Source organism: Macaca thibetana, chromosome 19 (assembly GCF_024542745.1).
Source record: "Macaca thibetana thibetana isolate TM-01 chromosome 19, ASM2454274v1, whole genome shotgun sequence".
NCBI lineage: Eukaryota > Metazoa > Chordata > Mammalia > Primates > Cercopithecidae > Macaca > Macaca thibetana.
Genome location: NC_065596.1, coordinates 40129996 through 40156673, shown reverse-complemented (window position 1 = coordinate 40156673; position 26678 = coordinate 40129996). Strand labels below are relative to the sequence as shown.

At 54.8% G+C, this 26678-nt stretch overlaps 8 protein-coding genes across 25 annotated transcripts in view; 4 read left to right on the top strand and 4 right to left on the bottom strand.

Moving 5' to 3' along the window:
- The window catches only part of PROSER3 (proline and serine rich 3), an 11744-nt gene extending 6473 nt beyond the window's left edge, over positions 1-5271 (bottom strand). For 3 of the 6 annotated variants that reach the window (XM_050768730.1, XM_050768732.1, XM_050768735.1), the window contains exons 1-5: positions 5180-5268; positions 3943-4039; positions 3456-3658; positions 1324-1451; positions 1113-1213 (exon numbers count right to left, since the gene is read on the bottom strand). In XM_050768730.1, coding sequence (XP_050624687.1) covers positions 1113-1213; positions 1324-1451; positions 3456-3658; positions 3943-4039; positions 5180-5190 — 540 coding nt within the window. In that variant the 5' untranslated portion in view covers positions 5191-5268. Of the gene's footprint in view, positions 1-1112; positions 1217-1323; positions 1452-3455; positions 3659-3942; positions 4040-5179 lie in introns of all 6 variants that reach the window. The other 3 variants (XM_050768734.1, XM_050768731.1, XM_050768733.1) reach the window with 3 other exon arrangements.
- HSPB6 (heat shock protein family B (small) member 6) overlaps positions 1-8356 on the top strand; it is a 92259-nt gene extending 83903 nt beyond the window's left edge. Inside the window, exons 2-4 of the mRNA XM_050768837.1 lie at positions 6384-6592; positions 7518-7640; positions 7728-8356. Coding sequence (XP_050624794.1) covers positions 6395-6592; positions 7518-7640; positions 7728-7889 — 483 coding nt within the window. The 5' untranslated portion in view covers positions 6384-6394 and the 3' untranslated portion in view covers positions 7890-8356. The remainder of the gene's footprint in view (positions 1-6383; positions 6593-7517; positions 7641-7727) is intronic.
- U2AF1L4 (U2 small nuclear RNA auxiliary factor 1 like 4) overlaps positions 1-21451 on the top strand; it is a 25829-nt gene extending 4378 nt beyond the window's left edge. Inside the window, exons 1-7 of one of the 5 annotated variants that reach the window (XM_050768830.1) lie at positions 18487-18507; positions 18722-18809; positions 19211-19277; positions 19361-19410; positions 19480-19578; positions 19756-19889; positions 19990-20201. In XM_050768830.1, the coding sequence (XP_050624787.1) occupies positions 18506-18507; positions 18722-18809; positions 19211-19277; positions 19361-19410; positions 19480-19578; positions 19756-19889; positions 19990-20125 (576 nt within the window). In that variant the 5' untranslated portion in view covers positions 18487-18505 and the 3' untranslated portion in view covers positions 20126-20201. Of the gene's footprint in view, positions 1-18486; positions 18587-18721; positions 18810-19210; positions 19278-19360; positions 19411-19479; positions 19579-19755; positions 19890-19989; positions 20202-21366 lie in introns of those variants that run through there. The other 4 variants (XM_050768829.1, XM_050768833.1, XM_050768831.1 and 1 more) reach the window with 4 other exon arrangements.
- Positions 1-25186, top strand: part of IGFLR1 (IGF like family receptor 1) — a 42202-nt gene extending 17016 nt beyond the window's left edge. Inside the window, 5 exon segments of the mRNA XM_050768368.1 lie at positions 21741-21782; positions 23249-23453; positions 23905-24089; positions 24381-24756; positions 24840-25186. Coding sequence (XP_050624325.1) covers positions 23297-23453; positions 23905-24089; positions 24381-24756; positions 24840-25186 — 1065 coding nt within the window. The 5' untranslated portion in view covers positions 21741-21782; positions 23249-23296.
- LIN37 (lin-37 DREAM MuvB core complex component) lies at positions 8900-15571 on the bottom strand. The gene is made up of 9 exons (XM_050768805.1): positions 15179-15571; positions 11161-11236; positions 10928-10978; positions 10579-10608; positions 10413-10498; positions 10159-10325; positions 9262-9402; positions 9100-9173; positions 8900-9026 (listed from the first exon to the last, which is right to left on the bottom strand). Exons 1-9 carry the CDS (start codon positions 15519-15521, stop codon positions 8945-8947), a joined length of 1050 nt encoding a protein of 349 aa, XP_050624762.1. The 5' UTR covers positions 15522-15571; the 3' UTR covers positions 8900-8944.
- Positions 16943-26678, bottom strand: part of PSENEN (presenilin enhancer, gamma-secretase subunit) — a 20521-nt gene continuing 10785 nt past the window's right edge. Inside the window, exons 2-5 of one of the 6 annotated variants that reach the window (XM_050768845.1) lie at positions 18246-18274; positions 17955-18111; positions 17423-17527; positions 16943-17237 (exon numbers count right to left, since the gene is read on the bottom strand). In XM_050768845.1, the coding sequence (XP_050624802.1) occupies positions 17098-17237; positions 17423-17527; positions 17955-18015 (306 nt within the window). In that variant the 5' untranslated portion in view covers positions 18016-18111; positions 18246-18274 and the 3' untranslated portion in view covers positions 16943-17097. Of the gene's footprint in view, positions 17238-17422; positions 17528-17954; positions 18112-18216; positions 18351-26678 lie in introns of those variants that run through there. The other 5 variants (XM_050768842.1, XM_050768843.1, XM_050768846.1 and 2 more) reach the window with 5 other exon arrangements.
- The window catches only part of ATP4A (ATPase H+/K+ transporting subunit alpha), a 186682-nt gene continuing 179301 nt past the window's right edge, over positions 19298-26678 (top strand). Inside the window, exon 1 of the mRNA XM_050768716.1 lies at positions 19298-19302. The gene's annotated coding sequence lies outside the window, so the exon portion shown is untranslated. The remainder of the gene's footprint in view (positions 19303-26678) is intronic.
- KMT2B (lysine methyltransferase 2B) overlaps positions 25590-26678 on the bottom strand; it is a 21160-nt gene continuing 20071 nt past the window's right edge. For all 4 annotated transcript variants that reach the window (XM_050768705.1, XM_050768706.1, XM_050768707.1 and 1 more), the window contains 3 exons: positions 26526-26609; positions 26277-26406; positions 25590-26186 (listed from right to left, as the gene is read on the bottom strand). In XM_050768705.1, the coding sequence (XP_050624662.1) occupies positions 25911-26186; positions 26277-26406; positions 26526-26609 (490 nt within the window). In that variant the 3' untranslated portion in view covers positions 25590-25910. The remainder of the gene's footprint in view (positions 26187-26276; positions 26407-26525; positions 26610-26678) is intronic.

Sequence of the window (26678 nt, the reverse complement as noted above, 5' to 3'; positions counted from 1 at the left end):
GTAATCCCAGCACTTTGGGAGGCCGAGACGGGCGGATCACGAGGTCAGGAGATCGAGACCACCCTGGCTAACACGGCGAAACCCCGTCTCTACTAAAAAATACAAAAAAAACTAGCCGGGCGAGGTGGCGGGCGCCTGTAGTCCCAGCTACTCGGGAGGCTGAGGCAGGAGAATGGCGTAAACCCGGGAGGCGGAGCTTGCAGTGAGCTGCACTCCAGCCTGGGCGACAGAGCGAGACTCCGTCTCCAAAAAAAAAAAAAAAAAAAAAAAAAAAAAGCATGAGCCTAGAGAGAGTTGGGTCTCTCCCAACATTATTCAAACACCTGGATCCAGGCATTTCTGGAAACATCTACTTTTGGATTTCTCAATTACATTAGCCAGCAAATCCTCCTTTTCTGTTTTAGCTTCCTTGAAATGAGGATCAGCTCTAATTCTTTTTATTTATTTATTTTTTTTTGACACAGAGTCTTGCTCTGTCACCAGGCTGGAGTGCACTGGCGCTATATCTCAGCTCACCGCAACCTCTGCTTCCCGGTTCAAGTGATTCTCCTGTCCCAGCCTCCTAAGTAGCTGGGATCACAGGTGCGCACCACCATGACCGGCTGATTTTTGTATTTTTAGTAGAGACGGGGTTTCACCATGTTGGTCAGGCTAGTCCTGAACTCCTGACCCCGTGATCTGCCTGCCTCGGCCTCCCAAAGTGCTGGGATTACAGGCGTGAGCCACCATGCCCAGCCTCTTTTTTTTTTAAATAGAGACATGGTCTTGCTCTATTGCCCAGGCTGGAGTGCAGTGGCACAATCACAGCTCACAGCAGCCTTGAACTCCTAGGCTCAAGCCATCCTCCAGCCTCAGGCTCTCAAGTAGCTGGAATTATAGGTGCATACCACCACACCTGGCTCTTTTATTTTAATTTTTTTTTTTAAGTAGAGGCAGAATCTCACCATGTCGCCCAAGCTGGTCTTGAACTCCTGGCCTCAAGCAATCCTCTCACCTTGGCCTTCCAAAGTGCTGGGATTACAGGTGTGAGCCGCTGCTCCTGATCTAATTCTATCCCAGGGCTGGTGCTGTCAGTTCAGGCACACAAGGGAGGGAGTGAATGGGGATGTCACCTGCTTTATTTCCTGAAGCGGAGCCACAGCGTGGGATGCACTGGTCACCTTGGCCACAGTAGGGACAGCTGTATGGGGTCTTCCTTCTGGTTTGTTGACTCCTGCTGAGAAGCCCCAGTTAAGGGTATGAGGGCCAGGAGGAGTGGCTGCTGGGGGCATTGATCAGCAAAGGTTTAGGGGTGCGGGTGGTGGATGGCACTGAAGGAGGTACCTGCTGCACTTTGACTGCTAGGGTCTGGAGAGTCAGACCGCAGCCACCAAAAGTCAGCTGGGGTTGGGCCTGCAGGCTGGCGCTCCTCTCGACTGGTGGGCTGAGCCTGGCGGAACCTATTTATATACCTGTGAACATCAGGGGATAGCAAGTGAGTAGAGTGAGGAGAGCCAAATAATAATAAAAATAATCATAGCAACCAACGTTTACCGAGCACCATGGCAGAGCCTGGTAGCTATTCCTCAATATCTGCTTTTCTTTCTTATATAGTCACATAACTGTTTTTGAGACAGGGTCTCACTCTGTCACCCAGGCTGGAGGGCACTGGTGCAATCATAGCTCACTGCAGCCCCCAACTCCTGGGCTCAAGAAATCCTCTCTCCTCAGCCTCCTGAGTAGCTGGGACACAGGTGCATGCCACCATGCTTGGCTAATTTTTGTATTTTTATTTATTTATTTGTAATTAATTAGTTTATTTTTTGAGATGGAGTTTTGCTCTTGTTGCCCAGGCTAGAGTGCAATGGTGTGATCTTGGCTCACTGCAACCTCCGCCCCCCGGTTCAAGTGATTCTTCTGCCTCAGCCTCCCAAGTCCCTGGGATTAAAGATGTGTGCCACCATGCCCAGCTAATTTAGTAGAGACGGAGTTTCACCATTTTGGTCAGCTGGTCTCAAACTCCTGACCTCAAGTGATCCACCCACTTTGGCCTCCCAAAGTGCTGGGATTACAGGCGTGAGTCACCACAGCCCTGCCAATTTTTGTATTTTTAGTAGAAACGGGGTCTTGCCATGTTGCCCAGGCTGATCTGGAACTCCTGGGCTTAAGGGATCCTCCCGCTTTGGCTTCCCAAACTGCTGGGGTTACAGGCATGAACCACTGTGTCCGACCAGGAATGTAACTTTTAGCTGGGCACACAGCCGCTCTCCTATGGACTATATTTACCAGGTACCCTTGTAGCCTTGTGACCGCGTGACTAAGTTCTTGACAAACAGGGTATGAAATGTGATTTTGGAAAGCTGATGTGGTTGAAAGCCATTTGCACCATGAAGGAAAGGGCAACGGTCTAGAGTTGGGATGGCAACAAGACAGAAGAAACCTGTGTCCCTGACATCTCAACTATGGGCTGCCACGTCATCCCTGGTGGCTTCTGCCTGGACTGCAGGTGAGGGAGGAATAAATTCTATCTTGTTTCAGCCATAATGAATTTGGGACTCTTTGTTACAGCAGCTGAACCTGTATTCTACAAATCTAAGTGGTCACTATGTGAGAAGCATTGCTAGAGATCATTACAGATAGCAACTCATTGAAAGCTTAAACAGCCCTAGGGGAGGTATACTATTAGTATACCCAATTTAGGCCTGGCAGTGGCTCACACCTGTAATCCCAGCACATTGGGCGGCTGAGGCGGATCACCTGAGGTCAGGAGTTTGAGACCAGCCTGGCCAACATGGTGAAACCCCATCTCTTCTAAAAATACACAAAATTAACCAGGCATGGTGGTGGGCACCTGTAATCCCAGCTACTTGGGAGGCTGAGGCAAGAGAATCACTTGAACCTAGGAGGGAGAGATTGCAGTGAGCCAAGATCATGCCACTGCACTCCAACTTGGGCAACAAGAGTGAAACTCCATTAAAAAAAAAACCAACCAATTTAGAGATAAAGAAACTGAGGTTGGGCATGTAAGTCTGGCCTGTAATCACAGCACTTTTTGGAGGCCAAGGCGGGAGATTTGCTAGGTGTGGTGGCATGCACCCGTAATCCCAGCAATTCAGGAGGCTGAGGTGGGAGCATGGCTTGAGCCCAGGAGTTTAAGGTTATAGTGAGCTGTGATTGCACCACTGACCTCCAGCCTGAGCATAAGAGCAAGACCCTCTCTCTAAATAAATAAATAAATAAATGAAAAGAGATAAAGAAACTGAGGCCAAGATCACACATAGAGTTAAATGACAGAGCTGGGATTTGAACTCAGGCAGTCTAGCGCCAGAGTTCTTAACACACACAAAGTGCCTGGTTCTAAAAGAGTGCTGCAGAAACAGCTCTGGTTTTTGATTATTGATGATGATTATTACTGCATGCCTTCTCCCTCCCTCTAACCCAAAGCCTCTTTTTCCCCCAGGGCCGCTGGTACTTACTTGGCCACCACGGAGTCCCCGCTGTCAATCAGGGTGGGTGCTGGGGAGGCCCCCATCTGTCCCTCAGTGGTGCTGGGCGGGGAAGGCGTCCCTGAACTGGATGGCCAGGACTCCTCAAACAGCTCAGGGGAGTTGGGACCTGTGGCTAGAGCCTTGGGAACTTGTGGGAGCCTGGATCTCTGAGACCTGGATGGGCTCAGGGTCTAAGATGGGGGAAAAGCACAAAAAGAAAAAGTATGAGGCCTGATGGGTCATCCCTGCAGGGGAACCAAGACACACACGAAGTCTTAGTCCAGAGAGGAAGAAACACATCCTGTAATGATAACAACCTAGTGTGATGGGGGCTCTGATGAGGAATCTAGGTGGTAGAGAGGGGGACAAGGGCAGGGCCATGGGGAGGGGAGAAGGTCACATGTCTTCCTACCCTCTAGAGGTCATTCTCTTGCTACTGGGCCGGCACTCAGCACTCTTTGAGGGGGGTCCTCACCTTGGGACACCAGGTCTGGCTCCGGGATGGCCAGTAGTGGCTTCGACCCAGGGGCGCATCTCCAAAGGGACTATCTTGAATGGAGAAAACTGGCAGGCTGCAAGAGGAAAGTGGAGTTCAGGCAGCATGTGATTTTGCTGCAGCCCTGGGGAGGGGGACATTAGAGGAGGGCAGAACCGGACAATTGCCATAGATTCCTGGAGGAGAGGGGCTGTCATTTCCATGAAGCACCGCTCACACTCAGGATAGCGACAGTGGAAGGGTGAGTCCTGGAAGCCCGCCCCTGGAGCAGTCTTAATAGGGAGCAACTCAGGAACTAGTAGCCGGTAGTTCTCAACCCTGGATCCAGTCTAGGAGGGGCTTTTCAACGTTACAGACGCGCGGTTCCCATTCCAGACCAACAGAATCAGGACATCTATTAGTGGGGCTGGGCCTCCGTGTCTTTTTCGCAGCGTCCCAGATGATTGTGAAGTGGAGCTCAGGTTAAGAACCGGGGCTCGCCGGGCGTGGTGGTTCAGGCCTGCAATCCCAGCACTTTGGGAGGCCGAGGCCTGTGGATCACTTGAGGTCAGGAGTTCGAGACCAGCCTTACCAACATGGCGAAATCCCGTCTCTACTAAAAATATAAAAAATTAGCCAGGCGTGGTGGCGGGAGCCTGTAGCTCCAGCTACTTGGGAGGCTAAGGCATGAGAATGGCTTTAACCCAGGGGGCAGAGGTTGCAGTGAGCCAAGATTGTGCCACTGCACTCCAGTCTGGGCCAACAGAGCGAGAGACTCTGTCTCAAAAAAAAAAAAAAAAAACACCACGGCTGGACTTTATCACCGAGCATTTCCCATAAATTCTTGGGGACACGAAGGCAAAGGGTAGATGGACTACAAGCCCCAGGATCCACTGGGCTCCGCCTCCCCGAGAAAGTTCAAAGACAACGCCCAGGCGTGTCTGGGGGCCATTTCAAAATTAAGAAATTCAGATCTCAAGCCTTCCTTGGACACCTTTAGCGGAAATAATCCCTTGGGGCCACTCAGAAAGGAACATAAGACTCTTCGGGGACCCCCGGAATGCTGAAGGCTACGGCTGGAGCAGCCAACGGCTGTGGAGCATGTTGGGAGTTGTAGTTCCAGTGCGGTGGAGCCCTAGCGACTACAGACCCTATCCCGCCCGTCCCCAGGCTGTGCTGCTCTCGCCCTTGGTCCTCCCCAGCCTCCTGTATTCCCTGGAAGAGCGATCGGCCTCACCTGGGATCCATCCCGCGGCTCCCTCCGCGCTTCCGTCCGCTCTGCTCCTTTACCAAACAGGCCCCGCTCGCATCTCCGTCGCTTAGCAACGCCCTGTCAGCCCCGCCCCTCTCTGTGCCCGCGAAGGCGGTGAGCGGCCTCCAAGGCGACCAATGAAAGAGAGGAAACAAAAGTACCCGGAGGGAGGTGCTTCACGATTGGCTGGGACGACTGCCTGCCCGACAGGGCGCGTTTGATTGGAGAACCTGCCGCGTGTAGCAGTAATTGGCAAGATCGTGCACCAATGGGAAGGATCTGAGGCTGGGCCTGAGGTTAGGAGGTGATCTAAAGTACCCTCGCTTAAAAGTCCAGGTTTTTAAGCGCCTTCTTGCTGCAGAAGTCCTGTCCCGACTCCGGTGTAACTACCATTCTTTCTGTTGCAGGGGCAATGGCGTGGGGGCGGGGGGCGCTGTGTTCCCTCTCTAACAGCTATTCCCCCATCAGTTGGGCCAATCAGACCGTCCTGGTGGTCATCTAACCACTTACTTCTTGCTGCAGGAGCAGCTGGTTGCATCAGTTGCCAGGTCTGGGCTCCTGGCCGAGGTAGCGGGATCAAAATGAGCTATTTCGAGCCCCAGCGCGCGGCCCCCGGGGGGCCAGCCTGAACTGTTCATGTTCGCGCCCCCTGGCCGGTGCACACCAGAGGCTGAGTCAGAGGCACAGAATTAGGCCCGGCCTGCCGGGGGACTGGGCCCAAGGCCCGGCTGAGGATGAGGGTAGGGAGGGCCTGTTCTATGTCCTCCTGACATCCTGGCCGGGCTACCGCATTCCCCAGGAATCTGCTCCTAAGACCTCCATCTGCGTCATCCTCAGACCTGCCAGCGGGGAGGCAATGGATTAAAGGGACTGGAAACTCTTCTGTGGGCCTCTTGGGCTCTGGGCCCCAATCACCGCGCTGTGCTCCCCACACCCGCAAGGCTCCGCTGCCTCAGCCTTAGTTTCCCCTTCTGGAAATTGGGGGATCTTCATGACATCTTCTTGACAGCATTTGCCAGGCATCCAGCAAGCGCTTAATAAATGGCCAAGTCATTGTTTGGGTTTCTAAATAAGGCTCTCCTAATGGCCGGGTCTGGCCACGGTCCCAGTGTCCCTGGGCAGCCCTCCGAGGGGCCGGCACAGGGCGAACTATAAATCGGCGGCTGCGCACGCAGGAGCACTGCAACGCGGAGGAGCAGGATGGAGATCCCGGTGCCTGTGCAGCCGTCTTGGCTGCGCCGTGCCTCGGCCCCGTTGCCCGGACTTTCGGCGCCCGGACGCCTCTTTGACCAGCGCTTCGGCGAGGGGCTGCTGGAGGCCGAGCTGGCTGCGCTCTGCCCCACCACCCTCGCCCCCTACTACCTGCGCGCACCCAGCGTGGCGCTGCCCGTCGCCCAGGTGCCAGGCCTGGGGAGGGGGCGAACTCGACCACTTCCAATGCCAGGGGTCTGGGGCAGCCTGGGGTAGGAACGTGTGAGAGAATGTTCCTTGGCCTTGGGCGGGGTGGAGAGTCCGCAGCTCCGAAGGGCTTCCGGAGTTCCTGGGGAATCTCAGAGGCCGGCTCACTGCAGCGGGTGGGAGGTCCCAGTCGCTCTTAGGGGTGTGTGTGTGTGTGTGTGGCGGGGGGTTTCAGCTCCAGAGAATAGAAGGCCTGGGTCACTCTAAGGGGAGTCTTGCTTACTCTGAAGGAGGCTGGTGACACGGGAAATCTGGGGAAAAGGAGGCGGGCAGTGACTCCCAAGGGGAAGGAATGTTCTTAGTCTCAGGGAAGAGTTGAGAGACTGTGTGCAGTGGCCCGGTATCTCCAGAAGAGGAGGGGAGGGCCCTGCGACTTGAGGAAGGGTTCCTGGCCACTATGAAGTGGGGGAAGGCTACCAGTAGGTGCTGAGGTCCCATGACTCGACTGGGAGAGTAAGCAGAGGATCCTGGAGACGGGGGAAGGGTCATCTCGGCGACTTTGGTGGGACTGGGGGAGAAGGGACCCGGGGCTCTGAGGAGGGAGCTGGGGAATCAGTGCCCTGGGGGGCACGATGACTTCGGATTCGCTGACACCAGGGGAGGGCACAGGTTCCTGACCTTGCAGGGGAAGGGAGCCTTATCACTGCAGGGAAGAGGACAACCCCAGATATTACAGGGGGAGGGCGAATCCTCGTTATTCAGGGTGAAGAGGTACTGGGTGACTCCCAGTAGGAAAGCGGACTGCTCAGCTCCGGAGGCCAGAGTGAGCCGCGGCACGGAACCGACGGGGGTGGGGTCTCCCTGGGTGGGTCCCGCGAGCCTGGCCCGGCCGGGTAACAGTCCCGCCCGCGCCCGCTGCGCGCAGGTGCCGACAGACCCCGGCCACTTCTCGGTGCTGCTGGACGTGAAGCACTTCTCGCCGGAGGAAATTGCTGTCAAGGTGGTGGGCGAACACGTGGAGGTGCACGCGCGCCACGAGGAACGCCCGGTGAGCCGCGGCGGGGGCGGGGTTGGAGCGAGTACGCGCGCAGCAGGGCCAGAGGGGCGGGGCCGCTCAAGCCTCCCTCCCCTCCAGGATGAGCACGGATTCGTCGCGCGCGAGTTCCACCGCCGCTACCGCCTGCCGCCTGGCGTGGATCCGGCTGCCGTGACGTCTGCGCTGTCCCCCGAGGGCGTCCTGTCCATCCAGGCCGCACCAGCGTCGACCCAGGCCCCACCGCCAGCCGCAGCCAAGTAGGGGGCTGGGCCGCGCCCGCACCCCGGGAGCGTCCTCAGGCTCCCTCTATTGAAGCCGATCTGACTCCGCCCAGCCAGATGTCCCGAGCGCGCCAAGAACTGTCCTCTCACCCACTCCTGGATTCTGCCCTGACCTCCACCCTGGACACTGCCTTGATAACCTAGACCCTTACACTGACACCCTCGCTCTCACACCTCCTCCAGCTTTCGGACCCCACACCGACACCTCGCCGGCTTCCAGACCCTACCAGCACTACCCTAACCCTCAGCCAACAGTCTCAGCCCCACCGACCCACTTTCTTGGCATATAGCCCCACTTAAGGCCCCTTCTCTACTTCCTTCTGAGTCCTCTACGAAGATATCTGGGTACTACGTTTCCATCCCTTCCCTATTTTGACACCAAATTATGGTGTAGACAGCCCTCCCCCAACCCCAGGCCTGTCAGGCACAATCCCCCCACCTCCCAAATGTCCTGGACTGCACAGACTTCCCACTCCAGACCATCCAGGCGTGGTTCCCAAGACCTGATCCTTCCCCTATGACCAGACAGTCCACAACTGCCCCGCTCCAGCCCATTTTCTGCTGTGAAACCCCAGCCAGCCACACCAGACTCTGGAACCCTCTTCTGACCACCCTAATTCTTGGACACCTATCCCAGGCCAACCAGAACACCCAACCCCAAACTGTACAGACTCTCCCACCCAAACCTCCCCAGACTCTGCACGAATGTCCTAGGCCCCCTCCCTAACTCTAACCAGACCCCGTCCCCCTAAGTCCCTTTGTCTTGACCCCCAAGTCTTCTTCAACCAGATAATCCTCGGCAACCCACCTCTCACCCTCCTCCTCTTCTCCTTCAAGACCCAGCTGAGCACCGGCTCTGATTCCCTATAGCCTTTCTCCCTGCCACCACTCCCTTACTCTTTCCCAGGCTCACTCTCCCAATAAATGTGCTAGAGCTCTGCCAACTGCTTTGTGTCTGGGCCAGGAAGGATGGACCGGAGCAGACACCAGTGTGGAGTTGGGGGATGTTTACTGGGGTGGGGGGACCTGGGAACATCACTGTCGTTCGTACATCTCTCGTAGGATCTTCATGCTTTCTGAGTAACGAAGCTGGTTCCGATGAGAGGCCTCCTTCCACCTGGGGAGGCAGAGGGAAGACTCAGCAGTTGCAAAAGGCCCTAGGAGGGGCAAGCAGGTTGGGGGACGCTCACCTCTGGCGGATGCGTTTCCAGCGCTGCATGTTGCGATAGATCAGTGTGGAGGGTGAGGGCTCGGGCTCAGAGGGCTGCATGGACAGAGAGGCCAGGTTGAGTAGACATTCCTGAGCCCCACCACATGTGTCCCATAACCCTGGGCCAGCCTGGCATACTCACCTCATCATCAGGGGTGCCCTGCATCTCAGGCTGCAGTGGGGATGGGATGCGGGATCTGCAGGCATCTCCAGGTGGCCCGGGGGGTGTGGGTGGCGGCAGCTTGTACACATCACGACTCTTGCTGTTGTTGACCTCTGAGCCCTGGGGACACAAGGGCCCCAAGCCAGGCCCAAGAGAGTCAAAGCAGAGGGGCTGGGAATCCACATTCATCCCTCCTGCCTTTCCCAGCAACAAATGGCATGAGGGGCTCACTAAGGGACTCAGACAGGAGGCATGTCTGAAGGGCAGACACCTCAACCAGCCAGGGGGTCAAGTCCGCCTGCCCCAGGGACCCCTGTCTTCTCCTATCCAGCCCAGAAACTCCATCTACACCTGTCAGCCCAGGGAGTCACGTCTGCCTGCCTCAGGGAATCCTGTCCACGGGGTCACATCTGTGCCACCTAGGAATCTCTGTCCATTTTTGACAGCGTGAAGGGTCCTATATGTCTGTCCTGGGGACCCTTGTCTACCCTCCTGGGCCAGATGGCTTATAGACCCCCATCCGTTCCTGCCCAGCCCATCTGCTCCTCAAGGCCTGGTGGCCACTTCTGTCTGTACTAAGGACCCTTGTCTAGCCCCTCGGCTCTTGGGAACCCCTGATCTTGGAGATCCACATCTAACTGCCCAGGGTAACCCTGTTCCCTGTCCCCCAGGCCAGGTGGCTATGTATGTCTTCCCTAGGGACCTCGATCCACACCCCAGCCTAAGGGTGCACATCTGTGTGCCTGGCCTGATCCAGGATTCATGTGAGGGACCTGTGTCTGTCTACCCCTCTAGCTTAGGGGCAGGATCCTTTAAGCCTATCCACCCACTGCCCTGGCACCAGGCTGCTGGGCTGGGGTCCACTACCCATCCCACCTCCTCATCCTCAGGCAGCGGGGGCAGGGGTGAGCTGGGAGAGCATTCGCGTTCGCGCACAGAGGGGCTGTTTCGCATCCAGGCACGGCAGATCGGGTACAGTGGCGTGTTCTCGCTGAACTGGGCCAAGTCCACGCTGCGGTCGAACAGCTTGATCACATATGTGTCTGGGAGGGTGGGGATGGGAGGTGTGTGAGCATCCTCGCATAGGCCCTCAGCTCCTTGCCGACCCTCTAGGGCCACCGTCTACTCACTGGATCGCTGTGGCCCTCCCTCAGCCAGCCCGTCATCCATCTCCCTCCTCTTCTTCCTCCGCTGGTGGGGGAAGCGGGCAGATGGCCTGCGTAGGGAGAGGGAGTGTCAGGACTGGGGTAGGAGCTGAGAGCCTCTAGTCAGCTGGCTGGGACCCTGCCACCTTACCTTTTGCCAGTGGCTGCGATGGAGCAGTCCCTGTGGGGAAAGACAGTTGACCCTCAGACAAATGCCTGTGCAAAACCCTGCAGAGGGCACCCTGGGGATACTGGTATCAAACCTGAGATGCTCACATGAACCCCACTTGCCTCTTGGGCCTTTTGTCCCACCCATACCCGTGGGGGTCTAGGAGGCAAATGCGAGGGGACCTAAGCTTCTCCTGCCGCAGGGTCTTTGTACAGGTGGAGTGGTCAGGACTTTGATGGAGGTAGTGCTGGGCTGAGCGGTCAGGGCTTGGGTAAGGGAAGAAGTTACCAACCACAAACTCTCAGCTCCAAATCCAATCAGAAAAACTCACTTATTATGGGTGTCTGAGGGCGTTTTCCCAGCTTCCTCATCCAGACGCTCCCTAGAGGCAGAAGCGATCTCTCAGCTCAGGGTTCCAGGGCCCCAGAGAAGGAAGGCACCGAGCAGCCTCTCCATTAAGCACCTTCCTCCCCAAGTCAGCCTCTGGGGTCCCACCCAATCCACCCAAGATCAGAGGCCCCAACCTGCCAGGGTGCCTGGCCCTGTGACCCCACGCTGGCCTACCTGTCCATGTGACTCTTCTCCAGCAGACACTGCAAGACGGCATCCAGTTGGTTCCGGGCTTTGGCCATCTCCAGCTCTGGGGCAAGAGGGAACCCAGCAGGAGTCAGCTCCCAGGCCCCAGCTAAGTGGACAGCGGACTGGGTCAGGGAGGGGCATGCGTGCCATCTGCCCTGGCCAATCTCAGAGCCAGGCCCAGGCAGCCTGAAAGGGTGCAGCAGGCAGAGATGGCTGGAGTGATGCCAAGAGCTCTGAGTTCCAGAGCTGTCCCGCCCAATCGCACTGTGACAGGAGGCAAAGCCAATCACCTTACCTTATGAGCCTTTTGGGTTTTAAAAAAATGTGTTTTAATATGATATAAATATATTAGAAAAAATTATATAGAGGTGGAGTCTCACGATATTGACCAGGCTGGTCTTGAACTCCTGGATTCCAGTGAGCCATCTCGGCTTCCCAAAGTGCTGGGATTACCGGTGTGGGCCACTGTGCCTGTCCCAGTGGCAAGGTTTAAATACCTATGTATTATACATGATAACTCACTGAATTATCACAATAACTCTTAGGGGTAGATGTGATTTTTTTTCCTTGAGAAAGGATCTCATGATGTTGTCCAGACTGGTTTTGAACTCCTGGGCTCAAGTGATCCTGCTGTCTCAGCCTCCCAAATAGCTGGGGCTATAAGCACGTGCCATAGAGCCTGGCTCAGATAGATATTATTTTTATTCGTATTTTAAAAAGAATGAGGCCGGGCGCGGTGGCTCAAGCCTGTAATCCCAGCACTTTGGGAGGCGGAGACGGGCGGATCACGAGGTCAGGAGATCGAGACCATCCTGGCTAACACGGTGTAACCCCGTCTCTATTAAGAAATACAAAAAACTAGCCGGGCGAGGTGGCGGGCGCCTGTAGTCCCAGCTACTCGGGAGGCTGAGGCCGGAGAATGGCGTGAACCCGGGAGGCGGAGCTTGCAGTGAGCTGAGATCCGGCCACTGCACTCCAGCCTGGGTGACAGAGCGAGACTCCGTCTCAAAAAAAAAATAAAAAATAAAAAATAAAATAAATAAAATAAATAAATAAATAAAAAGAATGAAACTGAGGCACAGAGATGTTAGGCCACATGCTCAAAGGCACACAGCAAAGAAATTGCAGAGCTGATTATTTGAACCCAGGCTGTCTGGTTCCAAAGCTGAAGTTATGAGACAGAGGCTCAACCTGAGTGCAGAATCTGGTTGAGGCAGTGGTATAATTTTATTTTAATTAATTAATGTATTTATGTTTTGTGAGACGGAGTCTTGCTCTGTCACCCAGGCTGGAATGCAGTGGCATAATCTTGGCTCACTGCAACCTCCACCTCCTAGGTTCAAGCGATTCTCCTGCCTCAGCCTCCCAAGTAGCTGGGATTACAGGACCCCACCACCATGCCTGGCTAATTTTTGTATTTTTAGTAGAGATGGGGTCTTACCATGTTGACCAGGCTGGTCTCGAACTCCTGACCTAAGTGATCCGCTGGCCTCGACCTCCCAAAGTGCTGGGATTACAGGCGTGAGCCACCACACCCGGCCAACAGTGGTATAATTTTAAATCTGAATTCAATCTGAATGAGCTGACATTTAAAAATTGGGAGATTTCTTTTCTTTTGAGACAGAGTCTTGCTCTGTTGCCCAGGTTGGAGTGCAGTGGCGTGATCTCGGCTCACTGCCACCTCTGCCTCCCGAGTACAAGTGATTCTCCTGCCTCAGCCTCTCAAGCAGCTGGGACTATAGGCGTGTGCCACCATGCCCAACTAATATTTGTATTTTTAGTACAGACAGGGTTTCACCATATTAACCAGGTTGGTCTCAAACTCCTGACCTCATGATCCACCCACCTCAGCCTCCCAAAGTGCTGGGATTATAGGCATGAGCCACCATGCCCGGCCAAAATCGGGAGATTTCACCTAAAACATCCTGTTTGGACTTTTTTTTTCCCCTCAGGAAATGAGATCTAGGCCCACCCTCCTGCCCAGTGAGCCTGTGGCTGCCTCCCATCATCACAGAACTTGAGGGAGTGATGATGTTATGCTGTCCTACCTTTGAGAGGTGTTTGCTCTGCCTTTCTGACTGGTGGGAGCTCTGGCTTTAGTGCTCAGAGCCAGGAGGGGACACCTGGGAACTTGCCTGACCAGTCCAGGGACTTCCTGAGAAGGTCAGGAGACACAGGGATTCAAACATAGCTCAGAGGAAAGACAGAGTGAGGGTGGGGAAGGGAGTAGCTGAGATTGCAGCAAAGCCTTGGGCGGATGCAGAGGGTACGGATCTCTCCCCAGGCCCAGCTTCTCTCCTGAACCCCCGACTTGGACCTGAAGCCTCCCTCTCAAGGGTCGCCTCACTGTCCCCTAGTTCCTCCCTGTACCTCACCATGAATACCCCTCTCTCTCCCCTACCCCAGCCCAGCAATCCCATGACCTGTCCACTAGGCCTCCCTAGTGTCTCTCCCACCTACCTCCTCTCCACTCTACCCATGCTGGTCCAGACCTTTGCTCCCCCTGGGCTCCCACCTCAGTGTCCCCTTCTGATCCACCCTCCACAAGGCAGCCAGGGGAATCTTCCAGAAAAATAACAAACCTGACCCTGATCTTCCCCTGCTTGGAACCTTCCATTGGAACCTTCCATGACTCTACAGCACCCAGGGGTGGAGTCTGCACTCCTCAGCCTGGTACTAAGAGATGTATACCTTCCCTCACCATCATTTGTGGTCAGACCCACTTCACTTTTCTTTCTTTTTTTTTCTTTTCTTTTCTTCTTTCTTTCTTTTTCTTTCTTTCCTTCCTTCCTTTTGTTTCTTTCTCCTTTCCTTTTCCTTTCCTTTCCTTTTTCCTTCCTTTATTCTTCCTTCCTTCCCTCCCTCCCTTTTCTTTCTTTCTCTCTCTCTCTCTCTCTCCCTTCGTTTTTTGGTTTTTTCTTTGTTTGCTTGTTTGTTTTTTCAGGGTCTCAATCTATCACCCAGGCTGGAGTGCAGTGGTGTGATCTCAGCTCACTGCAACCTCTACCTCCCCGGCTCCAGCGATCTTCCTGCCTCAGCCTCCTGAGTAGCTGGGACTAGAGGCTCGTGCCACCACACCTGGCTAATTTTCTTTCTTTCTTTCTTTTTTTTTTTTTTTTTTTTTTTTTTTGTATTTTTTATAGAGACAGGGTTTTGCCATGTTGCCCAGGCTGGTCTCAAACTCCTGACCTCAAGTGATCTGCCGGCCTCGGCCTCCCAAAGTGTTGGGATTACAGGCGTGAGCCACCGCACCTGGCCTGCCACTTTGTTTTGATAACACTTTTGCCATGGGACATCCTACATCATTTTACTATTATCTTTCTGTCTAAATTCTGCACCCCTCCCACTGCCCTTACCATGCCAGGCCTGCGATCCGGTCAGCTCTGCCCCAACCCAAAATGATCTAAGTTTCAGTTTCCCCAATGACCACAATTCCTATTTCCTAGGATTACTGGAATATAGTGACTGTGAGGATTAAGAGTGCCTGTACTTCAGGCTCACAGCAAGTATGTGTGACTGATCACTGCTGGAAATGGGGAAACTGAGGGGAAGCCAAGAAAAGAGAACTTCTCGGCCGGGCGCGGGGGCTCACGCCTGTAATCTCAGCACTTTAGGAAGCTAAGGCGGGAGGATCACTTGAGGTCAGGAGTTCGAGACCAGCCTGGGCAATATAGCGATACTCCGTCTCTACTTAAATATTTAAAAAATTTAGATTAAAAAAAAAGAGAAAAGGGCCCTTCTCAGAGTTACCGGCTCAGGATTCCCCATATCTTACCACGCACCGCACTGCCTGAGCCACCACCATTCAATCTCAAAGCGACTTCAAGCGCAGACCGGGAGGGTGTGAAGGTGGCAGCCAACTCTCGCTGCCTGATACAGCGATTGTCAGGTGGGCTGCAGGGAAAAGTCGTGCAGTCCCCTTTCCGCGATACTCCCTTCTACCGGGACTCCACACCCTGTCAACCCGATGGTCCCGACAGGCCCCCGACGTCAGGGTCCTCACCTGATTTCTCCACTTTCACCTTCACGGGGAACATGGTTTGGGTCCAGGATCTGGCTAGCTGGGTCAGAGGCGCCCCAAAGGGCCTAGGGTCACAAATCAAGGCGGGAGGCGGGCGGGGACAGTTCAAAGATGAGCTTCGTGGGCCACAGCTCCTCCGCCTTTGGTTGTGTTCAGCCTGGACCATGGCCACCACCCTTCTGTGGGCGGGCCCCTTCGGCAGCAGCTTGCTCCTATTAGTTAATGCAGTCGTCAATCTTACATCCTGACCAATTGAGAGCTGCCTCCGTAGTCTCCCAGCTTTAGGTCCCACCCTCCTGGGGCTTTGCTTCCGGAAACAAACCATCGACCACCAAGCTTCCTGGGAGGTGTAGTTCCAGGTTCCCAGACCCACCCGGAGTAACAGCGCCTGCGCCGCGCGGGGCACAGTGGGAAACAAAGGATTAGGGCATCGCGAGGCTTCCCGGGACTTGTAGTGTTAGAAGGGTTGAGCAACACCAATTTAGCTCTTTACCATATTTAACCAACCGTTAGAGTCCCTTCATCCCTAAGAGGAAGACTAATGTAAAATAACGTTGGGTTCCCTTTCACTGAGCACTCTCTAGGTGACAGGTACCAGTTAATCTCTTTGCAGGTACAACTTCATTCATTTTGCAAATATTTATTAGTATACCGGGCACTCTTCTAGGCATTGGGGACACCTTGAGGAACAGAACAGACAAAAATCCCTGCCCTAATAGGGCTTATCTTTTAAAGGATGGAAGATAAACAGTAAACAAGTAAAACATTCTAAGTGAAATGTAATAGGAGAAAGAATATAGTCTGGGCAGGGCATGGTGGCCCACACCTGTAAGTATCAGCCCTTTGGGAGGCCAAGGTGGGCAGATCACCTGCGACCAGGAGTTCGAGACCAGCCTGGCCAACATGGTGAAACCCTGTCTCTACCAAAAATACAAAAATTAGCCGGGACTGATGGCATGCCCCTGTAATTCCAGCTACTCCAGAGGCTGAGGCAGGAGAATCGCTTGAACCCGGGAGGCGTAGGTTGCAGTGAGCTGAGATCGCACTTCTGCACTCCAGCCTGAGTGACAGAGCAAGACTCCATCTCGAAAAACAGACAACAACAAATCCCCAGCCCCCCACCAAAAAAAAAAAAAAAAAAAAAAAAAAAACCCACAAAAAAAGTGTAGCCTTAAACGGACATAGGAATATCAAGGTGGTGATTGAATTTTAAATAAGATGGATGGTCAAGGAAGGACTCTCTGAGAAAGCTCTTGACTATTTTTATTTTTGCCGACAACACTTCCTTCAGAAAACGGGAATCTTGGATTTATCACACATCTTGGTCCAAATAAATCCTAGGAGGTAGCATTGTGATCTACACTTCTGATGAGAATACTGAAGCCCACAGTAGGAAAGTTATGTTTTTGAATTCACGACTACCAGTACAGGGTAACAGCCCCTAGAAATGGAAGCACTAGACCAATTGTACCACTGCATTCCAGCCTGGGCAACAGAGCAAGACTGTCTCAAAAAAAAAAAAAAAAAAAAAAAAAGCAACGGAAGCACTATTCCTTTCTTAGTTCCTCATCTAATAGTTTCCTGCGCAGGAAAGTTCCTAGTTCAGAAGATTATGAGTAGTATTTACTGTAAAAAATGTACATCATGTCTAAATACTAAGCCTGGCACAAAGCACTCAACAAATGTTTTTAAATGTTAATAATCATTTATGCCTCAACTTCTAAAAGATCCCAGGAAGTCAGTATCGAAAGTTAGGGTCCTTTATTGGGTGATGTCAGCAGAGAACAGGGGAGATGAAAACAAGTCTTAGGAGTTTGAGAAGGGGCTCCCAGGACAGGCTCCTCTGCTCTAAGGAGCCTGTCCTGGGAGAATGAGCAGGGTTCCAGTCTGTGCAGAAGTTGTCAGGGGGTGCCCAGAGGTATGGTGAAGGAGAGGTAGTCCCCAAGGGCACCCCAGCGGGGCCGGTAGATCTGGAAGATGGTGATCCAGGAGGTGAGCACTATCACCCAGAAGAGGAAGCCCACAGCTGAGCGCCAGACATCTGTCATGGGAAACAGAAGTGGGAAGGGTTGGCCTCCTGCTGCTCTCCAGACTTCCCTAGACCAGCCTTCCCTTCTCACCCAGAGCCCCAAAATTCTGGATCCTCCATTGTCCCTTCCCACCAAGACTCCCCCGCTTCCCCCTCTCCCCAGCCACTGGCCTCCCTCCTCTGTACTCTGGACTCACAGCCTTTGATTTGGCTCTGTTCTGTGTAGGCTGGGACAAGGAAGGCCTCTCGGAAGAACCAGAAGATGTTGACCAACCAGAGAAAAGGCAGGAAAGCAAACCCACCTAGGGAGAAAGAAAAAAAAAAACACACAAACCCTAAAACCTCATAAGGCAATGAAGATCTCCAACTCCCACCCAGATCTATTTGGAAGAAACTCTCCCACACTCAAGTTCAAATGGAGATTTCTGCTGTCAGGGACTCAGGAATCTGCCTCCTCTTTGGGATCCAGCAATCTGATTCCTCAACCATCTCTTTCGCTGGACCCAAGAGTCCAGGCCCTCAATCCCCCTCCTCTCTTGGGATCCAGAAACTGACGCCCCAGCTTCCTCATTCCTCAGGACCCAGGCCCTCCCCGCTCAAATCCAGGAGTTGGCGTTCACAGGTGCTTCATCTCTTAGACTCACGAATCCAGGCCCCGAGGCCCTCTTCCCTCGGGTGCTCTAGTCCAGTCCCCTCTCTTTTCCTGGGACCCTAGTGATCTGCCCTTACCCAGGTAGTACTTCCGGCACAGGTTCAACTTCTCCTCATTGGACACTCGCTCCAGGTTCATAGCTGCGCTGGGGCCGGGTCGTCCCAAGGGTCTGCGGGGCAAGACCCAAGCCTTGACCCTAAGTAACAGATGCAAGGATCACGAACAACCACGCCCCTATTACAACAAATCAGAGATAAATGTAAAGGTGGGTTTGCTAAAAGCAGAGCATCCCCGCCCCCACTAGCAAGCTGGCTGGATTAAAGAGCTCTTTATATTTACTAGGGTGGGCGAAACGACCCCCAACTTACCGGGAGAGCTCACTTCCTCCGGCTGGGATGCCTTAGCCACTTTCAGTTACGGACGTATGCGCGAGATGCCCCAGGTTTCCCTGGAGATTGTAGTCTTCTTTGGGCGAGGCAACACTGCACGCATGCGTCGTTGAGAGAATTCCTGCCGGGGAGTCGCGCGTCTCCCACGCGCAAGCGCCCTGGGGCGTTTCCGAGAGCTTGGTAAGCGCCTGGAGGGAGCAACGAACTACACTTCCCAGCGCTCCTAAGCAACGGAAGTGATGTAAGAGCAGCCAGAACTGGAGGGCTTGGGTAAAAATGGGTGAATATTTAGCTTCGATATTCGGAACTGAGAAGGACAAGTGAGAACGGGCGCTGGGAGTGGACTCTCGGGGGGTCGAGGCCGGGGTACTGGGGTCCTGGGTGGTGGGGCGGTGTTTCTGGGGTGTCCCGCCTCCCCAGCCCTCGGTTCACCTCTGTCTTTGCACCTCTTCCAGGGTTAACTGCTCTTTTTACTTTAAGATCGGGGCCTGCCGGCACGGAGACCGGTGCTCCCGGCTTCACAACAAGCCGACATTCAGCCAGGTGAGACCCGGCACGGAGCTTCTGGAGTTAACGCCTCCTTGGCCCTTCCTCTTCTGGGGCCGTAGTCACCATGTCCCGCCTATTCCGAGTTCCTGAGGCCCTCCCTACCGCCCGGCTTTTTTTCTGATTGGACCTTTCTGCAGGCTCCTCCCACCAGTCTTCCTGCCCGTCTCCTGGGAACTTGGTCGCGCCCCCCTGCGTACACCCTACACACCGCGGCTGTTCGTCCTTGTCAGTCCCCTCCATCCCGTTTCTGGTTTCTTAGGGGAAAAGGATCGCCGATGCACTCACCATGCTTAGGCTGGGGTGCAAGGTTCCACCCCCAACCTTCATGCCTCACTCTCTTTGCATGCAGCCCTGCCCTCTGAGCTCAGGCCCCGCCCCTTTTAAATTCTGTGCAGACCATAGTGTTGCTCAACCTGTACCGGAATCCACAGAATACAGCCCAAACTGCAGACGGATCACACTGTGAGTAAGGGACCAGACCTGGGGGCAAGGTGAATAGTCCTCAGTAGGCTACGCCCTGATTCCACCCTACCCCCCTCCCCCAGGTCATGTGAGCGACGTGGAGGTGCAGGAGCACTATGATAGCTTCTTCGAGGTGAGGGTTGGCAGGGGTAGGTTGGGTTTCTTGTGGGAGCTCAGCTGAGTTCCTCTCCGTCTTCCACAGGAGGTGTTCACAGAATTGCAGGAGAAGTATGGGGAGATTGAAGAGATGAATATGTGCGACGACCTTGGGGACCACCTCGTGGGCAACGTCTATGTCAAGGTGCTTGCTGTCCCCCACTTAGGGCCCAGAGATGGAGGCATTTCAATGCCTGATGGTGACCACTGAAGGCTCTCAGCTTGAAGTTCATCACTAAATCCAGTCCAGCCCCAGAGCTGCTAATGAGTACCCTGAAGATCTCTGAGTTCTCCTGCTGACCCCGACTGACGTTTCCTGCAGTTCCGGCGGGAAGAGGATGCAGAGCGGGCCGTGGCTGAACTCAATAACCGCTGGTTCAATGGGCAGGCTGTGCACGCTGAACTGTCTCCTGTCACTGACTTTCGGGAGTCATGCTGTCGCCAGTATGAGATGGGGTATGGTAGTTCAAGGGTGGGATGGGCACTTGGAATCCCAGACTTCGAATGTGTGGTAGGGACTGTCAGTGACAATGGCCTCCTCCATCTCTCTACGCAGGGAATGTACCCGAGGTGGCTTCTGCAACTTCATGCATCTGCGGCCCATTTCCCAGAACCTCCGGAGGCAGCTCTATGGGCGGGGACCCAGGCGCAGGTACCTCAGGACCAGCCTGCTATGTCTCCTCATGTCCTAAGGCCCCTATATCCTCAGATGAGCCTGACCCTAAGCCCTAGTAACAACGTTCCCAAGACTCTTTTTTTTTTTTTTTTTTTTTTGAGATGGAGACTCGCTCTGTCGCCCGGCCTGGAGTGCAGTGGCATGATCTTGGCTCACTGCAACCTCTGCCTCCCAGGTTCAAGCAATTCTCTGCCTCAGCCTCCCAAGTAGCTGGGATTACAGGTGCCTGCCACCATGCCCGTCTAATTTTTGTATTTTTAGTAGAGACGGGGTTTCACCATCATGGCCAGGCTGGTCTGAACTCCTAACCTCGTGATCCACCTGCCTCACTCTCCCAAAGTGCTGGGATTACAGGTGTGAGCCACCACTCCTGGCTGACTCTTTTTTTTTTTTTTTTTTTTGAGACGGAGTCTCGCTCTGTCGCCCAGGCTGGAGTGCAGTGGCCGGATCTCAGCTCACTGCAAGCTCCGCTTCCCGGGTTTACGCCATTCTCCTGCCTCAGCCTCCCGAGTAGCTGGGACTACAGGCGCCCGCCACCTCGCCCGGCTAGTTTTTTGTATTTTTAGTAGAGACGGGGTTTCACCATGTTAGCCAGGATGGTCTCGATCTCCTGACCTTGTGATCCGCCCATCTCGGCCTCCCAAAGTGCTGGGATTACAGGCTTGAGCCACCGCGCCCGGCCTTTTTTTTTTTTTTTGAGACGGAGTTTTGCTCTTCTTCCCTAGGCTGGAGTGCAAAGGCACGGTCTCGGCTCACTGCAACCTCTGCCTCCCAGGTTCAAGCAATTCCCCTTTCTCAGCCTTCCAAGTAGCTGGGATTACAGGTGCCCACCACCACGCCTGGCTAATTTTTGTATTTTTAGTAGAGACGGGGTTTCACCATGTTGGCCAGGCTGGTGTCGAACTCCTGACCTCAGGTAATCCACCCATCTTGGCCTCCCAAAGTGTGGGGATTACAGGCGTGAGCCACCGCGCCTGGTCATTCCCAAGACTCTTACACCCTAAGAGTAGTTCTGAGCCCCATCTGGAGACCAGTACCTAAGTCCCAATCCCCAAACCAGCCTGAACCCCTAATCCACGACTAGCCTGGCCTGATACTGGCCACTGAGTACCCCGATGCTGGCCACTGAGGCCATGTCTTAGAACTCTAGTTATTTCAGCACCCTCCTGCCTCATCCCAGAGCAGAGAGGCAGGCCTGCAGGATCTCTGCACCACTCCTCAGCATTCTAACCTAACTCTCAACACTCCTATTCCCAGGTCACCCCCGAGGTTCCATACTAGCCACTGTCCCCGAGAGGGGAACCGTCGGCGTTCCCCTGATCACCGGCATGGCCGCTTCTGAGGCCCTGGCCCCCTTACCCTCTTACCCTTCACCCCGGACAGGGACAAATATTTCTGGCAGGACCTCTCCTCAAAGCCCCCTTCACTCTCCTGGCCCATCTTTCCCAGGCTCCTGGGCTCCATAATGTAATCTGTTCAGCATGGAGACTTTCTTCTACCACCCTTGTCTTGATAAAGCTCTGTGTTTTGCTTCGGTATCAACTTGCTTTTGCTGTGGTTTGGCATTTCCCTCCACCCACACATGTGACGAAAAGGGGAAACAAGACTGGGTCCCGGCCACAACTTCAGCTGAGGAACTTGGCACGGGCAGCTTGGGACCCAGGACCCTAACGGTACTGGTAGGGTGGGGACACCTTTGTGCTGAAAACCTTAGCACCTCCATCTGAGGCTTATTCAAGGGGGAGAGACCTGGTTGTGGCAGGTGGGAGGAGTCCTAGCCCCAAGGAGATGAGGATTGGAAGGTGAGGTGAGGTGAGGTGCTGGGAGGTGGTCTCAGTCAGTACAGGGCTGTCTCCTCCGTCCCTGCCAAATTGAGATGGGAGTGAGTAATGCCTTACACTTAAACATTGAGTTTACTATATGTGAGGTGCTATTTCCAGCACTTTAGCTTGTTTGTTTTGTTTTTTTTAAAGAGTTTCACTCTTGGCCGGGCTCAGTGGCTCAAGCCTGTAATCCCAGCACTTTGGGAGGCCGAGACCATCCTGGCTAACATAGTGAAACCCCGTCTCTACTAAAAAATACATAAAACTAGCCAGGCGAGGTGGCGGGCGCCTGTAGTTCCAGCTACTCAGGAGGCTGAGGCAGGAGAATGGCATGAACCCGGGAGGTAGAGCTTGCAGTGAGCTGAGATCCGGCCACTGCTCTCCAGCCTGGGCGACAGAGGGAGACTCCATCTCAAAAAAAAAAAAAAAAGAGTTTCACTCTTGTTGCCCAGGCTGGAGTGCAATGGCACGATTTCAGCTCACTGCAGCCTCCACCTCCCAGATTCAAGCAATTCTCCTGCCTCAGCCTCCCAAGTAGCTGGAATTTACAGGCATGCGCTATCACGCCCAGCTAATTTTGTATTTTTAATAGAAACAGCGTTTCACCATGTAGGCCAAGCTGGTTTTGAACTACTGACTTCAGGTGATCCACCCACCTTGGCCTCCCAAAGTGTTGGGATTACAGGCGTGAGCCACTGCGCCCGGCAGCCAGTTTTTTTGGTTTTGTTTTTAGAGATGAGGTCTTACTGTATTGCCCAGGCTGGTCTATAATTTGTGGCTCAAGCAATCCTCCCACCTTGGCCTCCCTAGTAGCAGGGACTACATATGTGAGCCACTGCACTTGGCAAAGTGCTTTGCTTTTTTTTTTTTTTTTTTTTTTTTTTAAGAGACGGGGTTTCATTTTGTTGTCCAGGCTGATCTCTCGAACTCCTGGGCTCAAGTGGTCCTCCTGTCTTGGCCTCCCGAAGTGTTGGGATTACAGGCATGAGCCACCGCACCCAGCCCCTGCTTTACTTCTAATAACGGTTCTAATTCTCCACAATAACCCTATGAGACAGCTGCTATTATTGTCTCATTTTAGGGATGGAAAAGGGAAGGTGGGTGGGTGAGGAAATGGCAGAGGTGGGATATGCATTCTTGCAATCTAGATCCGCAGTGCTCTCTCTTAGTCCCCTTTTGGCTTTGTGGGCTTCTCTGATAACCGGCTCAGTTGGGGGATGGGGACTCGAGGGTAGATTCCCGGCTTCCGAAGAGGCGTGGGAATTCTGTTCCCCGACATCATCGCGTCCTTTCTTCTGCTCGGTTTCCCCGGAAAGTGTGGCAGAGGCTCTGTGTTTGGAGGTCCCGCTATCACGGCCCCCCAGATGGGGCCTGGACGATGCCTCCTGACGGCCTTGCTGCTTCTGGCTCTGGCGTCACTGCCGGAAGCCTCCCAGTACTGCGGCCGCCTTGAATACTGGAACCCAGACAACAAGTGCTGCAGCAGCTGCCTGCATCGCTTCGGGCCGCCCCCCTGCCCGGGTGAGAATCCGAGACCCAGCCTTGCTTGGGAGTTTGCAGGTGATAGGGAGCGGGGAAGGCGTGAGGTCTGTGGGCTACGGGCCAGAGAGTCTTGCTTAGGGGTCTAAGCGGTGGGCCTTATGTAGATCACACAGGGATGGCAGGCAGAGCCTGTGCAGATAGTGCGGGCTACCGCAAGGCAACAGCGAAGGGATATGACTGGAGAGGCGGGATAGGGGCGCGGTGGAAAGGGTGGGCTTTATGTAGATAAACCGGGAGTGGGCGGAGCTCGGAGCCGAGCAGGCGGGGAATGAAAAGGCGAGCCCGGAGAAAAGTGACAGGAGCGGAGCGCACGCTGATAGGCTGGGAGCGTCCTGGAGGGGCGGGGCACGCTGGGATAGGGCGAGGGGAGAGGGCGTTGCTGAGCAGGGGCGGGCTAGACGGCCGCGCTGGAGAGCAGCTGTCCCGCTAGACTATGAGTTCCGGGAAAACTGCGGGCTCAATGACCACGGCGATTTCGTAACGCTCCCGTTCCGAGAGTGTTCTTCTGGGCAGTGCAACCCCGACGGTGCGGAGCTATGTAGCCCCTGCGGCGGCGGAGCCGTGACCCCTACTCCCGCCGCGGGCGGGGGCAGAACTCTGAGGCGCTGCAGAGAGGTGCGGATGGGACTCCCGGCCGGGCAAGGGCGTGCCGGAGGTGGGGGGCCTAGATGTAGGGAAAGGGCGTAGCCCCACGTAAGGGGTGGGGCCGTGGTTTCGGGAGGTGACTGGCCTGCAGGGGTCGGGAGCTCCTAGGTTAAGGTAGTTGGGCCTTGCGGGGCCCAACTACCTTATCAGGTACCATGTCAGATGGGATGTGGCCCCATTAAAGGGTATAAAGATGGAAAGTTTGGGAGCGGGCAGGAGTGGAGTGTGGCCTCCAGCTTTACTCCAACCCCTTATCCCCAGAGGCCGGTCCCTGCCAAGGGGCCCTGCCCCCTCACAACTGGAAACCCAGGCGGCCCTAGCTCCCAGGAGCGCAGCTCACCAGCAAGTTCCATTGCCTGGAGGACCCCTGAGCCCATCCCTCAGCAGGCCTTGCCGACTTTCCTCCCGCTGTTGGTGCTGGTCCTGCTCCTGACCTTGGCGGTGATAGCGATCCTCCTGTTCATTCTGCTCTGGCACCTCTGCCGGCCCAAGGAGAAAGCCGACCCCTATCCCTATCCTGGCTTGGTCTGCGGAGTCCCCAACACCCACGCCCCTTCCTCCTCGCATCTGTCCTCCCCAGGCGCCCTGGAGACAGGGGACACATGGAAGGCCTCTCTACTTCCACTTCTGAGCAGGGGTTAGTCTTGGAGGAGCCCCGGGGCGGGGAAGGTGGACTGGTCGCCCACCCTTCCTCCCCTTTACCCTTCCCCTTTCTTCCAGAACTGCCCGGTCTGGGGTCACAGCCCCTGTCTCGCCTCCTGGATGAGCTGGAGGTGCTGGAAGAGCTGATTGTACTGCTGGACCCTGAGCCTGGGCCAGGTGGGGGCATGGCCCATGGCACTACTCGACACCTGGCCGCGAGATATGGGCTGCCTGCTGCCTGGTCCACCTTTGCCTATTCGCTGCGGCCGAGTCGCTCACCGCTGCGGGCTCTGATTGAGATGGTGGTAGCAAGGGAGCCCTCTGCCTCTCTGGGCCAGCTTGGCACACACCTCGCCCAGCTAGGGCGGGCAGATGCATTGCGGGTGCTGTCCAAGCTTGGCTGATCTGGGGTTTGTTGGGCTTAACACTCAATAAAGAACTTTGTTGACTACTAAGCCCAGTATACAATTAGCACTGAAGTACTTCTTGAAGTACAATCCTAATTAGGCAAAGACCCAACAGCTATCCTCACTGCTCTTTGCCCTAGAAGGGCCTAATCTAACATACAAACAGGGCCACATGTGGAAGGGTTGACCCCAGGTACCTCTGGGCCACCAGAATCCCCTCTGGGCAACAGCCCTGCTACAGACACGTGCTGTGTTCTGTGTTGTTCTGAAGCCGTAACAGACCCCACGGCTGACTTCTAATTCTCAATGATGGCCTCACCTATCTGTTGAGGCTGATGAACTTCCTTGGCTTATGATGGGTGGGTGTGTAGAAGTGGGGTTCCTACCTGCCCCCATACCCTACAAATGGGAAGACCACCTCTCCAAACATTGACAGACTTTATTGTGGGGGGGTTCCCACCTGGGACCCCACCTCTTAAATAAAAAAGTGCATAGAAAAGAAGGGATTTAGAAACCTTTGTACAATATCTACATCCTGGGCCCCCAGGGCAGAAAGGGGGCGATTGCTGGGTGGGCTGGAGGGGTGGAGGCAGGGCCCTTGTCGCCTGCATGCCCACATCCACCCTGAACATGAGGATGGGGGTGAGATGCTCTGGGAGGGGCTGGGGGGCCCCCAGGCTAGGGGCAAGATGGCAGCGACGGCAGCAGGAGGTGTGAGGGGTCGTGGTGGGCAACCACGGCCTCAGTTAAGGAACCGACGGCAGCGCTTGGCGCCACAGTTGCAGGGCAGCTTGTTGCTGGCATCCTCGATGGGGAACTTGTAGTCGTAGGTGAGCTCCTCACCACGCAGGATGCGGCGCAGGGCGAAGATGACAATGTGTTTCTGGCCCTCCACGTGGATGACCCGAGAGAAGCAGTTGGGCTCACAAGAGTGGTTGATGAAGCGGGCGGCATTGCCATGCATCGTGGCGTCCACTACATCAAAGTCATCCATGCGGAACATATAGCACCCGATGCCCTGCAGGGATGAGGTGGGAAGATCAGATGCTCTGTCCCTGTGGACAGGCTCGCTTCACCCACTGTCTTCCCACGGCCACTGGGAGCCCACCTTCCCATCGTAGAACTTCTCCCGCTTGTCAGTCAGCACGGAGCGGATGACGATGCCGGAGTACTCGATGACCATCTCCCCTGCATCGATGTTGCGCTTACAGAACAGGCCTCGCCCGTGGATGGCTGATCTGCAGGGCAGGACAAACAGGGAACTCAGGGGGCAGGGGGACAGAAACCAGGCAGTACCCCCTACCCAGTGCACCTGTCCATCCACCCAAGGGGCATCCTCCCCCCCAACCCCACTCACCTGTAGACACCCACAGCTTCTTTGGACGTCTTCTTAAGGTGACGAAAGCGCATGGCCATGGGCAGCTCCAGGCTGGTGGCACGTCTGGTGAGGGACAGCAGGGTCACCCAGGCTGGTGCTCAGAAAGACCTCTCTCACCCGTGCTCACTCTCT